Source organism: Mustela nivalis (assembly GCF_964662115.1).
Source record: "Mustela nivalis genome assembly, chromosome: 18".
In the NCBI taxonomy this organism is placed as follows: domain Eukaryota; kingdom Metazoa; phylum Chordata; class Mammalia; order Carnivora; family Mustelidae; genus Mustela; species Mustela nivalis.
This window is the reverse complement of record NC_139037.1, coordinates 43,958,679-43,978,133: the sequence shown is the minus strand read 5'-3', so window position 1 is coordinate 43,978,133 and position 19,455 is coordinate 43,958,679. Positions and strand designations below refer to the sequence as shown.

General features: G+C 52.4%; 1 protein-coding gene across 4 annotated transcripts in view; it reads right to left on the bottom strand.

Annotated features, from left to right (window-relative positions):
• Window positions 1–19,455, bottom strand: part of SIPA1L3 (signal induced proliferation associated 1 like 3) — a 234,043-nt gene that overhangs the window by 65,252 nt on the left and 149,336 nt on the right. For all 4 annotated transcript variants that reach the window (XM_082709071.1, XM_082709072.1, XM_082709074.1 and 1 more), the window contains 5 exons: window positions 18,908–19,082; window positions 16,066–16,169; window positions 13,305–13,462; window positions 7,035–7,611; window positions 629–903 (listed from right to left, as the gene is read on the bottom strand). In XM_082709071.1, coding sequence (XP_082565197.1) covers window positions 629–903; window positions 7,035–7,611; window positions 13,305–13,462; window positions 16,066–16,169; window positions 18,908–19,082 — 1,289 coding nt within the window. The remainder of the gene's footprint in view (window positions 1–628; window positions 904–7,034; window positions 7,612–13,304; window positions 13,463–16,065; window positions 16,170–18,907; window positions 19,083–19,455) is intronic.

Here is a 19,455-nt window from a genome sequence, read left to right as displayed (position 1 = left end):
CCCCACCTCTCACCTGTTCCCAGCCACCCTGGTCTCCGTGCTGCACGGACGGATGAGCCACACACACTCACACATCCGAGACTCTATGCAGACTTTGCTGGGGAGCCCCTAGCCCAACAAGACCACGTGGCTGCCTTTGTCCGGGAGCCTTGCCTGATCCGTGAGCAGCTCTCCCAACACGCTGCAGGCCCTTTATACAGCCTGCTTTAATCTTAAACCTCATTACTGCTTGGTCCTGCATTGTATCTATATAATTACCGCCTGTCTCTGCCTCTAGAACACAAACTCCAAGGAAGCAGATGCTTGCTCCCTTTGGTCCCTGTGGTCTCCCCAGCACTTTGAAGGGCACTCGCACCTTGTGCTGAAGCAGTGGACCAAGCGCAGTGTGTACTCGGGGCAAGCTACTTTGAATGCTGTGCGCATCACCTAGAAAATGGGACTGATGAGGGTGTCCACCTCATGGGGCTGTTGTGGACATGGAATGGGGACAGTGGCGTTTGAAGAGCTTCAACCGTAAGTGGCATTTGGCATCACCAGTTTTCCTGCTGAGAAAGGGCCTCGGGGGCCAGCACTCCGGAAGCTGCCATCCCACCACCTGGCTCTCACCTTGCAAGGCAGATGTCCTTACCTCCGGGGCGTGCCGTCGTCGAAAGGGGGGATGATGACCACTTTGACAGTGACAGAGGTACGCAGGAGGTCGATCATCTGATCATGGGTCAGTGTGACCACGGCCACCTTGCAGATCTCCACCAGTCGACTGCCTTGCCGGAGGCCGGCCTGCCAGGCAAACCCATAGTCCTCCACCTCGGCCACCGTCCCGTCGTACTTCACATGGAAGCCCAGCTGCCCGAGCCCGTTCCGCCGCAGGGTCATGTCCACCGTCTCCCAGCCATTGGTCATGACCTGTAGGCAACAGGCAGGATCTAGCCTCCGAAGCTGTTGGGGGCCAGCTCTGGACGACCCCTCCACAGAGAGGTTCCCCCTTGAGGGCCAAAGACCCTGACCTCCCAGGTGATGCCAGGATATAGGAGCACAAACACCCACTCAGTCCCAGCCTGGGCTCTTGACTTCCGAAGACACGTGGATAGGCAACCACGTGGCTTCTTAGCGGCGGAGACCATGGCAGTCATGAGCCCTGTTCTCCAAATGCCCCTAGCCTTTGGTGGGCTAGCTACAGTGGGATTATACTTCTTGGCCCCCTTGTGGGGCGTGGGCTCTGGGACTTGTTTTGGTCAATGAGTTGTTAGTGGAACCGCCATGTCATCCAGGCTGGGGCATTTCACTGCCGGCGTGAGACCCTCTGTGGGCCTTTCCCCTCTGCCATGATTATTGGGATTGTTCCAAAGAGTGGCTGTCTGTGTTCAGTTGGGGGCCCAGAATGAGAACAATGTGGAGCAGAGACCCCCACCAAACTTAAGCTGGACACGGAGTGTGAGCAACAGACAAATCTTTGTTGTTTTAAGCTGCTAGTATTTCATCCTGACCCACTGACTCTGACCAAAGTAGGCGGGGCAAGCAGCGGACCAGAGATTCTGGGATCTTCTCTGGATGGGGGCTCGCGCCTCACTCTTTACTTCATGGTGCCATTTTTAAAAGAAAAACCCCTTGCCCAGGCTCCTCCTCAGACCATCCTCCAACCTGGAGCTGACCAGACCATACCAGGCCTCGCCTCTGATTCACTCCCTGCTTCCTGTGTGTGTGACTGTCGCCACGACCACGTATAACTATAGGTAAGAGGACCCGTCAAGGAGAATGCTGGTCCCTCAGCGTGTCCTTCAGAATCCCCTTCTCTTCTTGGGAGAAAAGGATTAACTTAACAAGCCATAGCTATGGCTCCTAAACAAGTCACATCAAGATTGGTATACACTCTCTGGAAACTGCATTAAGAAAAGAGAACGTGTAACAGTTCCAGTTACCAGTGGGAAGCCATTCCGTGGTTGGAAATGCTGTTGACGATGGACCCATTGCAGCGGGGGCTTTCACCCTTCTCTGACCACTATGCCCCGAGAGGACATTTTAGGTCCCAAACCACTCTACACACTCATGCCTCCATTTATGCACATGTATTCCTTGCAACCCAAATCAGCCACATTGCTGAGAGTGGGCGGCCGGAAATGAGAATGTGGATGGGGAAGCACTCACCTGTGGCTATAACCTCGTCTGATTTAGAAGGCGACAGTCTGCACAGTGTGGGGCACACGTGAGGGACCCAGCACTGCACCCCAGAAGAGTACTTATCCTTCATCCCTGGGATGGGCTGGGAGACTGTATCCTTTCCTAGCCTGTCCTCCACAATTCTGGATCGAGATCCAGCAAATGATTTCCCAGCCCAACTTGTTCATGGGACACTGAAGAGTTACTGTGACTGTTCGATGGATGGTAATGACAAAACAGTTGTTTTCTGAATAGTCCATATGTTTGAGAGAAATACTGACACATGTACAGATGAAACGATAGGATGTCCTAGATTTGTTTCAAAATCATCAGGGGAAAGGAAAACAGGGAAGGAAGAAACGAGAGTGGCCATGGGCTGGCTGACAGCCGAGGGGACTGGTGATGGCCTGGGGGTTTGCTAGGTTGAGTCCTCCTTTATGGCTGTTTGACGTTGTCCAGAATTAGAAAGTTTAAACTGGTTGGAAAGGAAAGTCTAGTGTTTAGTGCACTGAATGAGAAACTTGTGACTGGCTCTGTCCTAACCCACTCTGCTTTGGGAGTCCCCATTCTCCCCCATGAAGTGGTAACCCTTGTGGCCAAAGAATCTGGCTGCGGGTGACAGAGAAATGTCCCGTGTGTCTGCGCCGGTGACCAATGAGGCCACACCATCCCTGGGGCTGGGATGGGGAGGGCCCAACCTCCCTGGAGGCTGCTGCGGGCCTGACAGCTGCCATCCAGCCTCCCTTCTTCCCTTCCTGCTTTTGGTGACAAGACCTCCCACAGCACAACAGACTTGGATGGGCACGTGGCCACCCAGAGGAGGCCTGCATTTCTGTTTCTGTCACAGCTGGCTTTGGATACGTGACTTGGCTGGGGCCAAGAGGACAGACATGAAGGCGCTTCTACTTCGTTTTCTTCCAAATAAAACTGCCTGCCCTCCACTCACGCCTTCCTCCTTCCTGCCCACAGGGACGTCCCTATAGAGTGGTACCAAGCAATACGGAAGGAAAACGAGGTGCCACAAGACGAAGGGGACAGAGCTGTCCCTGCCACCGTGACCAGCCTGAGCATTAACTGAAAAAAATAAACTCCACCTTGTCGCAGCTCCCGGATCTCTCAGTCTTTCTCTCAGCAGCCCAGTCTGTAACCCCAACTATAGCTGCTCTGGACCATTCTGGATAGGGAAGGGAGAGCTGGTCAGGAGTCTCTGTGGTCCTGCAACTTCCATCCCTTTTTCTTTTCTAATGAACCTAAGGAACACCCAACTGAAGAACAGAAGCACTCCTGATGTTTCCAAGATTCCAGAAAGGCCCCCTGGCACAGGGAGCCAAACACAGGAGACCAAACACGTATAGGTTCATAGGACCCTGTGCCATGCCATGCGGCCACACTGCCCCAGTTCCCCTTTAAAGTTAATTTTCCTGGGGACTGATCTCTGTGTGCCAGGCTCTGACTAAGCCCTTCATAGGCCTAATTTCTCCAAATTCTCACTGGTGAGGCAGGTACAACTGATTTGCTTATCTTACAGATGTAAAACCTGTGCAGACTTGACTTTTTTAACTTTTGCTATTAGCCTCCATGCTGCATTCCCCGCTGCCCCTTTGCTCCTTTCCCCCTCACTCTGCACCAGGATGATTCCAACTTCTTACTTTTGTCTCAGTTTAAAAGTTATTTCCTCAGGGACCTCCCTGAGGCTCACAAGCTGGGGAACTTGGTGGGTAGGATAAATGAGAAGCAATTCTCACTGATGAAGCCCATCTCCCTGATGGGCCTGTGGTCAAATAGTATACATGTGCCCCCGCTGCAAGGGAGCACCTGTGGGCCTGCTTCAGCTGCCTACTGCCCTGTGCCAACATGCAGTGTTGCCAGAGGCTCCGGAGAGCTACCCACACGTGAAATCTTCTCAAGGTCAAGCTTTGGTAATTAACTGAATAGGTCTCAGGGCTGCATTTGACCTGTGGCTTTGAGACCTCTCCCCAAGACGGGTTCCCTTGGCATGCTCAATACTCCTTCTTTAACCTCTTGGCACTTGCAATTCCTTGTTCAATTTCTGCCTCAGAGGGGAGCCCCAGGAGGGCAGCCAGGGCCTAGCATAGTCCCTGCTGTCCCAGCGCCGCCTGGCTCAGAGAGATGCACATAATACTTGCTGACTCAATGAATGAAGGATGTCTGAATCCTACCTCTGTCGGGGAGGGTGTGGACTCCTTCCCCTGGAGGACTTGGCAAAGCAGACTTGCTGTCATGACTCGTGTATGATGGGCTTGTCCCTTCACAGAAGATGGCTTACATCATCGCTTCCTGGCCACCTGGATGCTCAGTGGGCTCTGGGGCACGGAGACTGTGAGGGGGGCTGGGACAACGGGCTGTAAGCCGCTGCGCTGCCAAAAGGGCCGGGGGTGGGCGTGGGATGGAGTAGCAGAGAGAGGATGTGGGTAAAACATGTCACCTGGCATGGTGCCCGGCATGGTCACTGCTCAAGAAACTCGAGCTGCTGTCAGGATTTTGGGAGGAAGAATACTCTTCATCAGGGATGAGAAGGGGATCTCCTTCACCAGGCTTTGGGGAGGAAAAAGTGCAGAGCTGTGCAAGGCGCTGCACAGGGTGTGACAGCCCTCCGTGGACGTTCGCTTCTGCTGTTACTACAGGGCAGCATGCAGCCAGCGTTCAGTACAAGTTCCCTGGGTGCATGCTGTATTCCAACCTCAGTGCTGAGGACACAGCGGCAAACAACAAATACATAAATACGCTTCATATGGTGTAAGTGCTATGGAGAAGATTAAAGCAGGGTAAGTGGGTGGAATATGCCAAGCTGGGGGGTTGCAATTTTATATAATGAGGCCTCCTTGACAAGGTGACATGCGACTAAAGGAGAGGAGGAAGTGAGCCGCAGGGGGGATCAGGAAAAGTGCTCCAGCGAGAGAGCATGGGCAGTGCAAAGGCCCTGAGGCTGGATGCCTGCCTAGTACATGCAGGAAGCAGCAAAGGTCTATGTTCCCAGAGCAGAGAGACTGACAGGCAGCCAGGTCACAGAGTCTCAGAGGCCACCAAAAGCACTCTGGGTTCCATCTAGAGGGGGCAGAGGGTTTGGGCAGAGCAGTGATAGGATCGGCCTTACTGAGGACAGACCATGGGAAAGCAAGGTTGGAGGCAAGGGAGACCAGCGAGGAGGTGACTGAGGAGGCCAGGAGAGGCTAGGGGAGGCTGTGGAAGGGGAAGAGGAGCTGGAGTCTGTCAACCGGAGGTGGTACTATCAGACGGGATGTGGGAGTGAGAGGAGAACAGTGGGGCAGATGCCAAGGCTTCTAACCTTGACAAATGAAGTGATGGACTTGCCCTTTCTGGAGACAGGAAAACTCTGGGGGCAGTGGAAGAAAAGCAGGAACCTGCTCTCTGACATGTTGTTTCAGGGGCTCGGAGACACCCGGGTGGGGACACCAAGCAAGCAGTTAGCTACCAGTCTTGAGTTCCAGTACAAATGTGCTTCAGAGTCAGGAAAACCTGGATTCAGACCCCAGTCTGCCACCTGCTGGCTGCATGACCTTCTGCAAGAGTCTATACCCGTCAGAGCCTCAATCTCATCCTGTCAAGGCATCCTGTCAATGCATCCACGTTCTGTGGGGCGGATGACTCAGCTCGCACAAGCATGCTGCTTATCGGCACACAGTCAGGGTTCAATTAAACTCCTTCAACTGACCAAGTGATCAGTATTTATTGAACACTTACTATGTGCCAACCCTGATTTATGCAGAGAGCACAAGCAAGCGAACAAAACAGATGGAGGCCCTGGTTCTTGGATCTCACAACTGAGGTTGCTGTCTAACACTGAGCGTGAACTTTGGGGTCAGGGAAGCTTACAGCAGGGCTCCATCAGTCCAACTTGAACTTAATGAGAGAATGCAAAAGCCCAAAAGGGTGAATGCACTGGCATGTGGAGGTCACAGTTCACTGAGTCAGGCAAGCTTCTCTGGGTAACATAACTCATCCAATCCTTAAAATTTCACATGATATAGGGTAATTTCTGTTCTCATTTTCCAGACAGGGACATCTGAAAAATGTCAGTATGGCAGTTAAGAACTTGGCTCAAGATCATAACAGCTGGCCAGTGGCAGTGCCAGGACCTGAAGCCAGGACTTGTGATGCCAGAACCTGTGTCTACGTTAGGCTCCCTTCTCTATTTCACATGCATGATGTGTCCTTCTGTGAAATCCACTGGGAGCCCATTGTCAATGATAGCATTCTTTCCCACACGGCTCACATGTGGCCCCAGTGCTTCTCAGCAATGCTTCAGGCCACCACCTATGAAGCTGTCACCTGAAACCAATCTGCCACTCTTGGTTTGGCCAATAATCTGAGCCTGAGCTGTCTATTAGGAGCTCAGGGTAAGACTTTACCCAGATGGTGAATCTTTGTCTTTTAATAGAGGAAGTTAAGCCATTCACATTTATTGTGGTTACGGATGTGGAATTACTCCTGCTATGTAACTGTTTCTTTTACCATGCTTTTTTATACCCCCCATACCCCGTTTATGCCCCCAAACCTTTAATGGCCTGGAAGCTTTTCATTGTTTGACTTCTTCTAGAAGTACCCTTACATTTTGAACATAATCGTTCACTTGTATTTTCTATCAAGATCCACAGTGAATAAACCTATCTTTTGTCTTCCTAAGGCAAAGGCATAAAGAGCCCTGGATCCCTGGCCTGAATTGTCCCCAGAAAGAACCCAGGCTGCAGGGCCCAAGAGACCCCCCAGTGTGTAAGTGGCAATTCTGACTTCCTTGGGGCCAATTAGCATCCTGGCCTGAATCACGGGGCTGGGGGCACCAGGGCTTCCCCAAGGCCAAACCATGGAAGAGCTGCACCATTGTGGAACTCTCCCCTTACCTTCAGTCTCTGGACGATTTCCCTTATGTCCTCCACAGAGCCGTCTGTGGCCTGCAGGAAGATGTGGTCCCCTCGCCCATAGAAGATTTTGAGTGTCGAGGAGTCTGGGGTCCAGCCAATGACATCCCCACAGTAGCAGTTGAACACTACCTCCTTGGTGCGCAGGTCCAAGAGCACCACAAACTCGTTAGATATCCCCAAGATACAGTCGATTTCTACGCCCTGGGCATAGTCCTGAGCTGCCACCCTCCAGGCGATGGCCCCTGCACTGTGCTGCTCAGCGCCTGCCCGCGCCTTTGTCTTCTCCTTCTTCTTGGAGGTCAGCGAGATGAGGTTGAACTTGCCAGTGGAGTCAATGGGTGTGTTAGAGACACAGTTTTCTGCCAGGTCCTTGAGGTACTCCTGGCGGGTCCTGGTGGCCATGGTGTGGAATTTGTCCGATTTGTGCGCAGCATTCTCAGCATTAATCACCTTGGCCAGCAAGAAGTCTCTGAAGACGTCAGACTTGCGGAATGTGGTTCCACTGGGGATCGGGGGACCAAAAGGAGGAGCATCTTTGGATCGGGTCACAGCCATACTGAGAAGGGAGAAATACGTGGTAGAAAAAAAAAAGCACTTGAGGTTCTCTTTAGTAGGAAGAAAACATGCAATCAGAAATAGGAATTTGCTTTTTAAGAATGGAAATTGACATCTATCTAGTAAGTTGCTGGCCAATTAGACTGGAAACAAGACAGCCTTAGCGCACATATGTGCATGTTTACTTCGGACAAATGTCAGAACGTCCATTAATGTACCAAGAATAATTCTCCTAGCATTGTTCCACTTCAGTTACTCTCATATTACATATAAACTATGTGATAGATTATAGTTTGGCAAAAATTCACCCCTCCCTCTCCATCTCTGATGGAGGGTACATGCCCACCCCACTGATCTTGGGGCTGGTCTCACGTAGCTTGATTTGGCCAATGGCTTCCAAGCAAAGCATGAAATGCAGTGGGTGGAGAGGAAGGCGGGCTTGTCTCCTGTGCGCCTGCCATCTCTGTGAGACACGCCCCCAGGGGCCTAGAAAAATGAAGGATACCCGCAGCAGACCTGGAGCCAAGGCCAGCTAGACCTCAGCCAACCTGTGGATGTGTTGGCCAGAGAGAAAGTGCTAGTATCTGTGAGCCACTGAATTTTGGGGTGGTTTGTTAAGCATTACTGTGGGAACGCCTGACTAATGTGGGACATTTATGTGATTTTTTTTTTTTTTTTTTTTTTTAAGATTTGAGAGAAAGAGAGAGAGAGCACAAGCAGGGGAAGGGGCAGATAGAGAAGCAGACTCCCTGCTGAGCAGGGAACCCAATGTGGGGCTCGATCCCAGGACCCTCTAATCTTGACCTAGGCCGAAGGCAGATGCTTAACCAATTGAGCCACCCGGGGGCCGTATGATTTGCTTCTTTCACACACCTGTGTAACATTACTTAACATGTAAATCATCTCTACACAGCTTGTCTTGAAAATTCACTGCAATGAGAAGTTTGAAGAGAACCTTCTTAATTCAGTTTTGGCTGAGGTGCTACTGTGACAGAAACGAATAGCCACTAAGTGAGTGAGAAAGTAAAAAGGAAACGATCTAAAATGTGTTCTGCCAAACCAGTGAGCCCCCTCACTCCCCACGCAAACCACAGAGAGAAAGCCCATGGGGAGGAACATCTCTGGAGAAAGCTGGCAGTGAGCCCCATGATGCCTGCATCCACCCTCGCCAGCAGCAGGCGCCTCTCGAGGTGACTGGGGTCATTGGCTCCCTGCCCGGGAGGGTGGGCCAGGAGCCCCTGCACAGCCCAGGGAATTTGCGGTCAGCTGTTTTCACAGTACGGCGACATTTCCCTGCCAGTGCTCCAGTCCTGGACAGGTCAGAAATCAGCAGTTGGCAGCCGGGGACAGTGTAACGTGGAGGAACAGAGGAGAGGTAAGCAGGCACCCCAACCACTGAGGCCTCCCCTGGGAAGTGGCCCTGAGCTGGGAGGTGGGAGAAGATTGGCTGAGAAGTCAAATCTAGAGATTGGATGACTATCTTCAACATGTCCTTCCAAGGGCCTGATTAAGTGGAGACTCAGTGGCCTGTGGGGCAGTGAATTTCTTAAGGTAGTCAGAGAGACCACAGCCCCTCTCAGTCACCACCCGGGGGCAGGGGAACATGACTCTCCAGAGAGAGGTGTAAAGGGGCAGCGGAGACTCCTGGAGCTATGCTGTTTCCGTGATGATTAAAACCAGTAGGAGTCCCTGTAAATGTGTGAGCAGTCAGCTTGCTAGGACTTTCTTAAAGAGCTTTGTAGTCTCCTCCACAAAGATGTCACCTTGTGAGCATGGTGTTAGGGAGAGATTTCCTAATGCTTCTCCCCCAGCTGTAAAATAATTTTTAAATAATGAAATTCCTGACTGAAACATATGCCATGAAACCGGAACACGGTTTAAGGCTTGTTCAGGTTCCGACTCCCAGCCCCTCACCCGCCCCCCACGTGACATGGGGGCCGGTGTAACATTCCTGCCTCTATGAGACAAGCATTTCTGGGATGCCCTCTCTTCAGCACTGGGGGTAGAGTAGTCCCTGACCCCCAGAACTTTTAATCTGGGAGCAGATGTGTACCAAACACACACACTTACAAAAACAAAGAAAGTGAATAGGGTACAGACAAAACAAAAGGACCCAGTGTAGATGGGGAATCCAGGAGGGCCTCTCTGAGGAAGTGATAATTATGTATGCTGGGATGTGAGGCTGAGCAGGAGCCAGAGGAAGGGCTGAGGAGAGGGTCCTGCAAGCAGGGGTCACAGCAGGTGCAAGGCCTGACTGGGAAAGACAAGACTGGGGTGGTCTGAGCCCAAAAAGTGAGGAGCGGGATGGCAGCCAGGCCTCACAGGGCCTTGATGGAATGTTAGCACTTTTCTTTTTTTTTTTTTTCCGTAACATATATTATGAAATATAATATATATTAATTTTGAGTGAATATGTATTGTATAATATACTATATATATTATTACACCTTTAAAATATCTATGTATATTTTAAAGATTTTATTTGACACAGAACGACACGGTGAAAGAGGGAACACAAGCAGGGGAAGTGAGAGAGGCGAAGCAGGCTTCCCATCAAGCAGGGAGCCCGATGTGGGGCTTGACCCCAGGACCCTGGGATCATGACCTCAGACAAAGGCAGGTGCTTCACAACTGAGGCATCCAGGCGCCCCAGTTGCTTTTCATCTTGATCGTGAGAGCTCGCCATGCTTTGACCATCTGGACTTGCTATTCACTCCCTGCACCCCCAGATCTGGTCTCTGCCATTCTCAGTGCCCTGGAAGGTGGGTTTCTGCAGGTTGTCACCTTCACCTGGCTTCCCATACCCTGCGGCTTCCAGTGAATTCTTCCAACAAGAAGCAGCAGAAATGACAGGAGGTGACAGGAGAGAAAAGCTGGCAGACAGTTTTTCTTTGGAGCCTTTTTGCTGGGCTGCTGGCAGTGACTGCCGTCCTTGATCCTTCAACTCAGAGCCACAGCTCCTGTCTGGGGGCCCCTCTTCCTGGAGCCACACTTCTCCCACTCTCTGTGCCCTCATCTTGCCAAAGGGGTGGGTAATGTGTCCCTGCTGCTGCTGGCCCTGGGATGCCTCACGCTCCTATACACAGAGGGGGACGTGACAGGGGTTACCTTAATGGAGGCCAGGGCCATGCCAAGGAGTCGTGGTTTTTTTGTTTGTTTTTAAAGATTTTATTTATTTGACAAAGATCACAAGTAGGCAGAGAGGCAGGCAGGGAGACAGTGGGGTAAGCAGGCTCCCTGCTGAGCAGATAGCCCGATGCAGGACTCCAACCCAGGACCCTGAGATCACGCACGACCTGAGCTAAAGGCAGAGGTTTAACTCACTGAGCCACCCAGGTGCCCCCAAGGAGTCGTTTTTACAGCATGATGGGTGCTGGGATGGAAATGTGTTTGGGGACACGGTGCGTTTCAGGGGGGAGGGGACAAGGGTGTGGTCTGTCTGGGGTCCAGCTGCCCGCAGAGAAGGAGGGAAGAAGAAGTGGGGGCAGCTTTGGTTGTGTCTTTAACATTTTCTTTCTTTAAAAATAAAGAGAACTGAAGCAAATATGGCAAAATGTTAACATCTGTTAAATCTGGTGGTGGGCACAAGGGTGTCTGTTATATTATTTTCTGTGCTTTTCAGAACGTTTTAAAATATTGCATAATATAAATACTTTAAACTGTAAAAAACAGGAAGCGTTTAGGGGCGCCTGGGTGGTGCAGTCTTGATTTCGGCTCAGGTCACGATCTCAGGGTCATGAGATCAAGCCGGGCAATGGACTCTGCACTTAGCAGGGAGCCTGTTTCACTCTTCCTCTGCCCTTCCCCCCGCTTGCGTGGGTGTTTGCTTGGTCATGGTCTCTCTCAAATAAATTAGTCTTAAAAAAACAAAAAAACCCCTTAAAACCAAAAAACCAGGGTCTGTGGGTCAGAAAAAAGCCAGTGTCCTGGAGGCCATGGAAAGGCTGGCCTGGAGAGGTGGGGGATCGGCCGTGGGTTGCTGTGACAGCCCAGGCCGGAGCTGGGAAGAGGGCAAACCACCCCCACTCCCGCAGTTCAAGCCCAGCCCCAGCCCCTAATCTGGGGAGAAGGCAGCCTTCTCCTCCGGGTGTGTGTGCACCGGTCAACGAGTCCACCTTCCCTCATCAGGACTACCTTCCAGCTCCTGAGGCACATGGGAGGGCAAACGGGTGAGTCTGGGCTCACCCAGCCCGGAGGCGGGGGCACTGGTGGCTGCTGCTCCCTGTCCCAGGAACAAGCAGCCGCACATGTCGCCCCATGGCGGAACCCCCTCCCTCCTCTCCTTCACCTCACTGACAGAGGAAAAAGGCAGATTCTGGCGATTCTGCCAGGACCACCAGGGCACCTGTGCACATACCCTTGGACCCAGCAACCAACCCCATTTTTACGAATTTTCCCAGCTGTGTACTTGGACGCATGTGCAATGACAGCATATGTAAGATTATCACTGCAGGATGGAGTGGAACCGTGGGTGATGGGAAACAAGCCCAATGTCCAGAGCTGGGGGAAGAGTCTTGTGCACCCACACGAGAGCAGGTTACATGGTCATGAGGAGTAAAAAAACACTTTAGGTACTGGTCTGCAGAGATCTCGAGAGTCGGTGAGCGTGTGTGACACGCTCCGTGTATATTAACACAGGGAAAAGCAATACTTAGAAGTAAGTAGTTGCCCGCATATATACGAGACATCCAGTTGCACAAAGAACTGTTAACAGGGTGACTGGGTGGGGGGAACGAGGCAGGGTGGGAGGAGACTGTGACTTTTTTTTTTTTTTTTAACTTTTTTATTTTACTTTTTGTATCTTCTGCATTTCAAACCATTTCCAAAAAAATGGAGAAGAGTGTTCCCTAGCCCACTCCCCCAGAGTCTGTGGTGCTGCTCCAGGGACACGGGCTGCCCTTGGCCTGGGCCTAGGTCATCGGTCAGCTGGTTTCCAAGGACTATAGCTCTATCCTCACCCCATACCCAGAGAACTTTCCACTTGGCCTCTGGCTGCGGGCCACTCCCCTGGGTAAGACTAGGCCCTTGGGGAGGATGCTGAATGGGTCTGAGGCCCGTCCGTGCTGCCTGTTCTCTGTGAACTGAAACCTCAGCTCTGTGTCCAGAGTGGTGCGTGTGTGTGTGTCCATACGTGTGTCTGCCCCGCCCCACCCTTCCATCTTCTGAGCCTCCTTCCAGCTATCACTCCTGTGCTCCGCCACTGCTCAGTCCATGATGGGCTCTCCTCACCCCCCACCCAGGTCAGCAAGCCTCAGTTCTGGAGCTTCTCCTCCCAGGAAAGCAAAGCCCTCCTTTTGCTGGATTTGCAGCTGGAAGGAGGTTAAGCTTAGAGGTGCAAGCAAATGAAGCAACGTACAGGAAAGTGGAACAGATTTGAGCTATGCTCAAACCTGTCATTTGGGAGAGCTGACAGAGACAAAGGTCTTTCTGTTTTAAACCAGCTTGAGGAGGGGTTCTTGTCACTTGCGACCAAAAGATGCCAGGCAAATACGAATCACTGATGAGAACTGGGATGCCATGCTCCTTTCTGCCTGAGGATGGCTCTCTAGAAGTGCAGGGACATGAGGACAGAGTTCCCTGGAGGCACACATAGTGGCACTAGCACCCGCCAGGGGACTGCCTAGAGGCTGGAGATCAGTTGCTGCAACTTCCTGTGCGTGTAGGGTTGGGGGGAGCCTTTGCAGGGGTGCGTACCTGTAGCAGACGTTATCAGTGCAGGGGTTGTGGACTCGGACGATGATGAAGACGTGCTGGAAGTGTGAGCGGATGTTCTTGGGGGTGAAGGGCAGCGCCCCGGGCTCCTGGAAGATGATCGTCACGATGTCGTTTCCTATGTGTCTCTTCCTCAGTAGCTGGTAAATGGAAATGGGGGAGAGGAGGGTGGCACAGGTTGGCTTGTGGGCCTCCCTGGCACCTCCTGCTCTCACTCCTCCCCGGTCTGGTCCCCATAGGCAGCCATTGGGAACCATGGACCCAGGTTGGATCATGTTTCTCCTGCTCATAGCCCTCAGGTGGCTCGGCCTCACTCAATGTAAAAGAGTCCCTACATGGCCCAGGGGGCCCCATGCCACCTACCCCCCCACCTCTTTGAAATCTCCTCCCACGCTTCCCCTCGCTGGCCTCCTGTAGCTCCTCAAATGTGCCAGAAACTCTTCTTCCTCAAGGCCTCTGCCTTGGCTGTTCCCTCTGCCTGGAACATTCCTCCAGTAGAGACCCCAGGGGCTCCCTCTTTCAGGTCTTTGCTGAAACACCTCCCTCCCACGGAGGCCTTCCCTTGGCTGCGGGATCCCCACAACCCCCATCTCTGCTCTCCTGCTGCTCCACTCAACAGTTCCTGACACTGAGCACACGGTGGCTTTTCCCTCTTCCTTTCGCTTCTCATCTACTCCCTCCCACTAACAGTGGTCTGTTTGGTTTGTGGCCCGCTACTGTGTGCTTAGTGCTCAGAGCTGCGCTGGCATACCCGGTGCTCAAGAAATATCTCCTGGTGGTTGGAAGGGCCTGGCAGATACTCACTTGCTCACAGCCTGGTTCATGGCTCCCGGCGGCAGATCGGACACCGCCTGCCGGCCTGATCCCAGGCTGCTGCTGCCCCTGCTCCGGACACTTGGGTTGGGATGGTTGGGGCAGCGGTGGCTTTGGACTGACCCATGGGAACCCAATCCTCTTGCCTCTGTTTCTCATTGTCTCTGACCAACAAACTGTTAGCCTTTGCAGGCGATGATGTGGTCACGGTGTTTTACTTATTTGCTGACATCACAATGTTCCTATTTACACTAGTTAAGCCTCTGTATGACTCTCATGGTCAGGGATCCACACTGGGAACGTGAGGTCCACAGATGGGCATCCTGTGTAGCTCGACACAAAGTGGCCCAGAATGTAGAATCCAGACATTTACACTGAGCAGCATGACTCACACTACCAAACGTTTCTTTATGTGTGCTTTCAACCGGTGACATTGCTAGGTCAAGTATCTGTCTGCTGGGGCCAGCCCCAGGCGAGGCATCTTCAAGTGGCCAGCTCTTCTTATCCCAACAACCCCGTGAGGCATGAACTCATCCTACTCCTTTACTGATGGGAACACTGAGGCTCCCAGTGGTTAAATGACTTGCCCTCGGTCACACAGTCATAAGGACAAAGAGTCTAGATTTGAATCCACTTCTGTTTGACTCTGCAACCCAAGCTTTCCCCACCTACCAAATACCCAGCATGAGGGACTGCTTCCTGTGCCCCTCCTGGGTGTCGGGCCCTGCCTCGTGCAGGGACCTTTCCCAAGACATGGGTGCCGTTATTCTGCCCATTTTATTTTATAGGGAAGGAGCCCGAGGTCAGAGAGAGAGGATCACATAGCTAAGAAGAGGGGAAGAAAGAATTCAAACTCAGGGCTAACTCTGAAACCAATGCTCTGAAAGAATGCTACAGGTTAACCTTATGGGATCACTCCGCTCTGACCATCTTTGCTCTGTAAAATCTACAGTGTCATCTGTACCAATGGAAAAAACAGGCATTTCCTAAATCACAAGTCTGTGGGGCTTCTGTTTTTTAGAAACTAGTTGTTGTCTCAGGACACAGTCTGCATGGCATGTCCAGGAAAGGAGCCACATGAAGCAGTTGTTTGCTGCTCTTGCCCACCTAGTATCTTCTTCTTCTAGAAGCCATGTCCATGTCCTTTGGGAAAGCCCCTCCCTGATCCCTATCAACATTTCACGTTGAGCTGACCCCATTCACCCTCCCAAGGGGTGGGCACGTGCTTCAGGCTTGGCCAGTCAGCCTGTTCCATCCCTGCCCCAGGCCCAGGGACTGGTAAGTGAATGGTCAACAAGAGTCAGGCCTGAAACGTCTCTGGGACACCAGGGAGGCACAGCCCTCTCCCCACCAGAGTGGGTCTGCTGGTGGGATGCGAGCAGAGGGCTTTTAGGGGGCATCTTCGCCATGACTTGGGAAGACCTGTGAATAAGGCTACAATGAAGAAAAGCAGAGGTGAGAAATGAAAAGGATTCCTATTGTTTGAGTCCCTGGATCCAGCCATACCTAAAGCCAACCCTATCCTGGCACTTGGGAGTTATGCCACCCAGTTAGACTCATTTTTTGCTTACAGCTGTTTGGTTTGCATTTGTTACTTCTGGTCAAAATAATGTTGACTGATACAATCTTGTTTTTCACAGCACCCCTGATGATGTAAGAGACTGCTGAGTTGGGTTTCTAGATGCAAGCAAGGTGGCCTAGGAACAGCTAGAAAAACACTGGTATCAAATGATACCTTGCCTAGCCTCCAACCCCCAGGTGACATGACCATGGTGTAGAGGGTCTCCAAGGCCATGGGCCCCCAGAGGGGCAGGAGAGCCAATGCCGGCCAGGCAGCCAGCTTCCAGCCCCAGAGAGGGAGAGTGACTTGGGGTTCAGCTGTGTATCCATTGGAAATCACGTGGGGGCTCCTTCCCTGGGCCCCACTGACCTGCTGCCTGTTGTTGGGGGTGTAAGGGAGCAGGGTGGAGACGTGGAACATGATCTCGTAGTCCTGGTATGTCGTGTAGAGGGAGTGGGTGCCCGTGGAGTCAGCTGCAACAGAAACACCAGTTAGCACCACGTTTCCCAAACCTCTGGGTTTGTGCCACGTCCCACAGGCCATCTGCGTTAGTTTTCAGCTTGATGTTTGCACTTAACTCCACTCTTTAAAATTCAATAAATTTAGGTAAAAAGGAAACCTTCTGTTACACACCCGGCACACTGGTAAAAATTTCAAAGTCTGACTGTAGTAAGGGCTAGTGGAGACGGAGATCCACTGAATCACTCTCTGTGGCTGGTCAGGCATGCAAAATGGTACAACCACTTTGGAAATCTTCTTAGTAATATCCAGTAATTAAGCCTGAAGATCAGCTTAATTGATGACCCAGCACTTTGTTGGGTTCATAACCGAGAGAAATCGCATACATGTGCCCTGGGATATGGATAATAAGCACCTTCAAACGTTGGTTAAAAAGATGAATAGGGGCGCCTGGGTGGCTCAGTGGGTTAAGCCTCTGCCTTTGGCTCGGGTCATGATCTCAGAGTCCTGGGATCGAGCCCCACATCGGGCTTCTCTGTTCAGCTGGGAGCTGGCCTCCCCGTCTCTCTCTGCCTGCCTCTCTGCCCACTTGCGATCTCTCTGTTAAATAAATAAAATCTTAAAGAAAAAAAGACGAATGAACAACTGGCATACTGACGCAGTGGGGAAACACAGAGCCTTGAAGGTAGCCGTCGTCACCACAGGGGTGAATCTCACATATGTAGTGTCGAATCAAAGATGCCAGACACAAAAGCAGCACATCCTAAAGGATTCCATTCACATTATGTTCAAAACCATGCCAAACGAATTATAGCGAGAGACACATATATAGGTAGCAAGACCATGAATGATAATCTTGAGAGTCAGGAAACTGATTGCCCCCAATGAGAGGGGACTGTGACTAGGGAGCACAGCTGATCACTGGCTCCATGTTTCTGAGGGGCAAACTGAGGTGCAGGGAGGGAGGGACTTGCAAGGTGCAGTGGAGTCGACTGGAACTCACACTGACACTATGGTCTTTTCTTAGTAGTACTCGGCGCTGCTCTTGAGGGTTTCACATTCCTCACAGGAAACAGACCCAAATCCCTAAACTTGAGCCCTAAAAGTCCTACAGGGTGAGTTCCGCCTGCCTTCCACACTCCATCCTCCACATTAATTCGCTGGACAACTGCCTTTAAGCCTCAGAGCTTCTGCATGTGTGCTCCTTTCTCCTGGAATGCTTTTCTTGCTCCCTCTCTGCCTCCTTTATTCCGCCTCACCCCTCTCAGGCCGCAGGCCATGTTCTCTGGGCCTTCCTCACCTGGACCCAAGATAAGGTTCCCCATGCGTACTCCTCTCATCTTGAATGGCTCCTTCCTATCCAGTGAGGAAGGCTGGGAAGTTTCTGTCAAATGCAGGAGCAAACCCACGAACCACGCTGCAGGGAACTCCAGGATGTCCCGTTCACCTAAGGAAGCCCACTCTCTGGCACTTCTGGGCATTCAAGGCCACCAAGCTTTATTCAACTGAAGAGGCTGCAGAGACAGTGGCAGAACAGCCTGCAGAGTCCCTGATCGCATGGCCTTACATTCTGGGGAGAAGCTGGGACAGGCGAGGGCACTGAAGCCACCGCTGGCTGGTGCCAGAGCCTGGCCTGGAGACAAGTAACCTTAGGGTGACTGCAAGCTGGGGACATCCCTATCCAGTAAGCTGGGGCCACTGGGTAGGAGCACTGTGCTCCCTGGGGTCCTCTGAGAAAATCCCCTTCCCACAGAAACCATGTGGCGGCAGCTGGCCCCCGATCCTGATAGCAACATGATGCCTGCCATTCTGGGCAGGATGCTGAGCCTCAGGATAAGGCATCTGTCTGAGAGCGGGGATAACAAGTCTCCTGAAGGAACGAGCAAGAGGCCCACAGTCTCAATGCTCAAGGGCTGCTTGCTTAACAGTAAGCACGGACAGTGGCCTCACAGGAGTGGGCACTGAGCAATGGCTTCTACACAACTGGTATTTTTAAAGCACACTCGACAGTGTACTGTCTGAGGGGGTTGTTCTCACACAGTGAAACTCTAAAGAAAAGCAAGGCAGTGACGGACACGGTCATATTTAGGGCAGCGATTACCTCCAGAGAGAGGGTGGATATAACCGGAAAACCAGAAGGCTCACGGAGTATCAGTGGCCGTTTGCTTAAAACAGGTGTGAGATCCAGCATATTCATTCTAGCGTTTCCGTACATATGTGTGCATACACGCACGTAATATGTGTACATGCGGTGAATAGGGTGTACGTGTTCTGTGGCAGTTTGGGGGGGGGTGGAAGAGCAAACTGAACTCATTATCACTGCTCCTTGGGGAGAGGACTGGCTGCCTGAGGCTCTTGTCATCGCTGTCACTGTCACATAGCACTGTGCATGCAACGCCATGATTCTGCGCATGCGTGCTGGGCACTGTCGGGCACTGGCAGTCACGAAGCCTCGGGACAGCTCCCAGCGCGCGTGTGCGTGAGTTTGCACAGGATGCTTCCGGAGTGTGACTGCTAACTCCCAGAGCAGGTGCGTCTGCCAACTTCACTAGACGACACCCTCCTGTTCTCCCAAGGGGTCGCACCATCCGCGTCCCCGTCAGGGGAGGCTGAGAGCTTCCACTGTCCTGCATCCCTATCCAGGGAGCACCAGGCCCTGTGACTTTTGCCCCTGCGGTCGGGGTGCGCTGGTGGCCCCCTATGATTTAACTGCTGCTCCCCTCTCGCCACGTGAGGCCACTGTGCCACTTACTCTTGACATCGAGCTGGGCGGCATACTTGGTGAAGCCCTTCAGGCAGACCTTCTCCCCGATCAGGGAAAGGAACTCCTCGAAGGCGGGGCCGGCATCCTCGTTGTTGTACATCTCCTCCTCCGAGCTCTGGCCAGCCTTGCAGTAGAGGATGCCCACTTTGTGCTTCCGGCACAGCTGTAGAGGCGAGAGCAGCTCTGTGAGGCAGGCCCGGGAGGGACATCAGGGGGACGGAGCAGAGGGGTTTCCTCAGGCACAGTGCCCAGGGGGCTGCTGGGGTTCCACAGCCGTGGAGCAGCGGCGCAGCCAGAGAGGAAGGAGAAAGCATGTGTGTGTGTGGGGGGGCACATCCCCACTGTCCCTCTCTCTCCTTCCTATTCCAGAGGCACAACAGGGTGCCCGTGTGGCTGGCTCCTGTTCTCTCGACACAGTGCCATGCCATTCTTTCAAGAGTAAGGGACAGTGGCCTTGACTAGCTGCCCCTATAGAAGGTGGCCTGAAACTGGCTAAGATGTCTACAGAAGGAAATTCTTGAGAGTTCTGGGCTCAG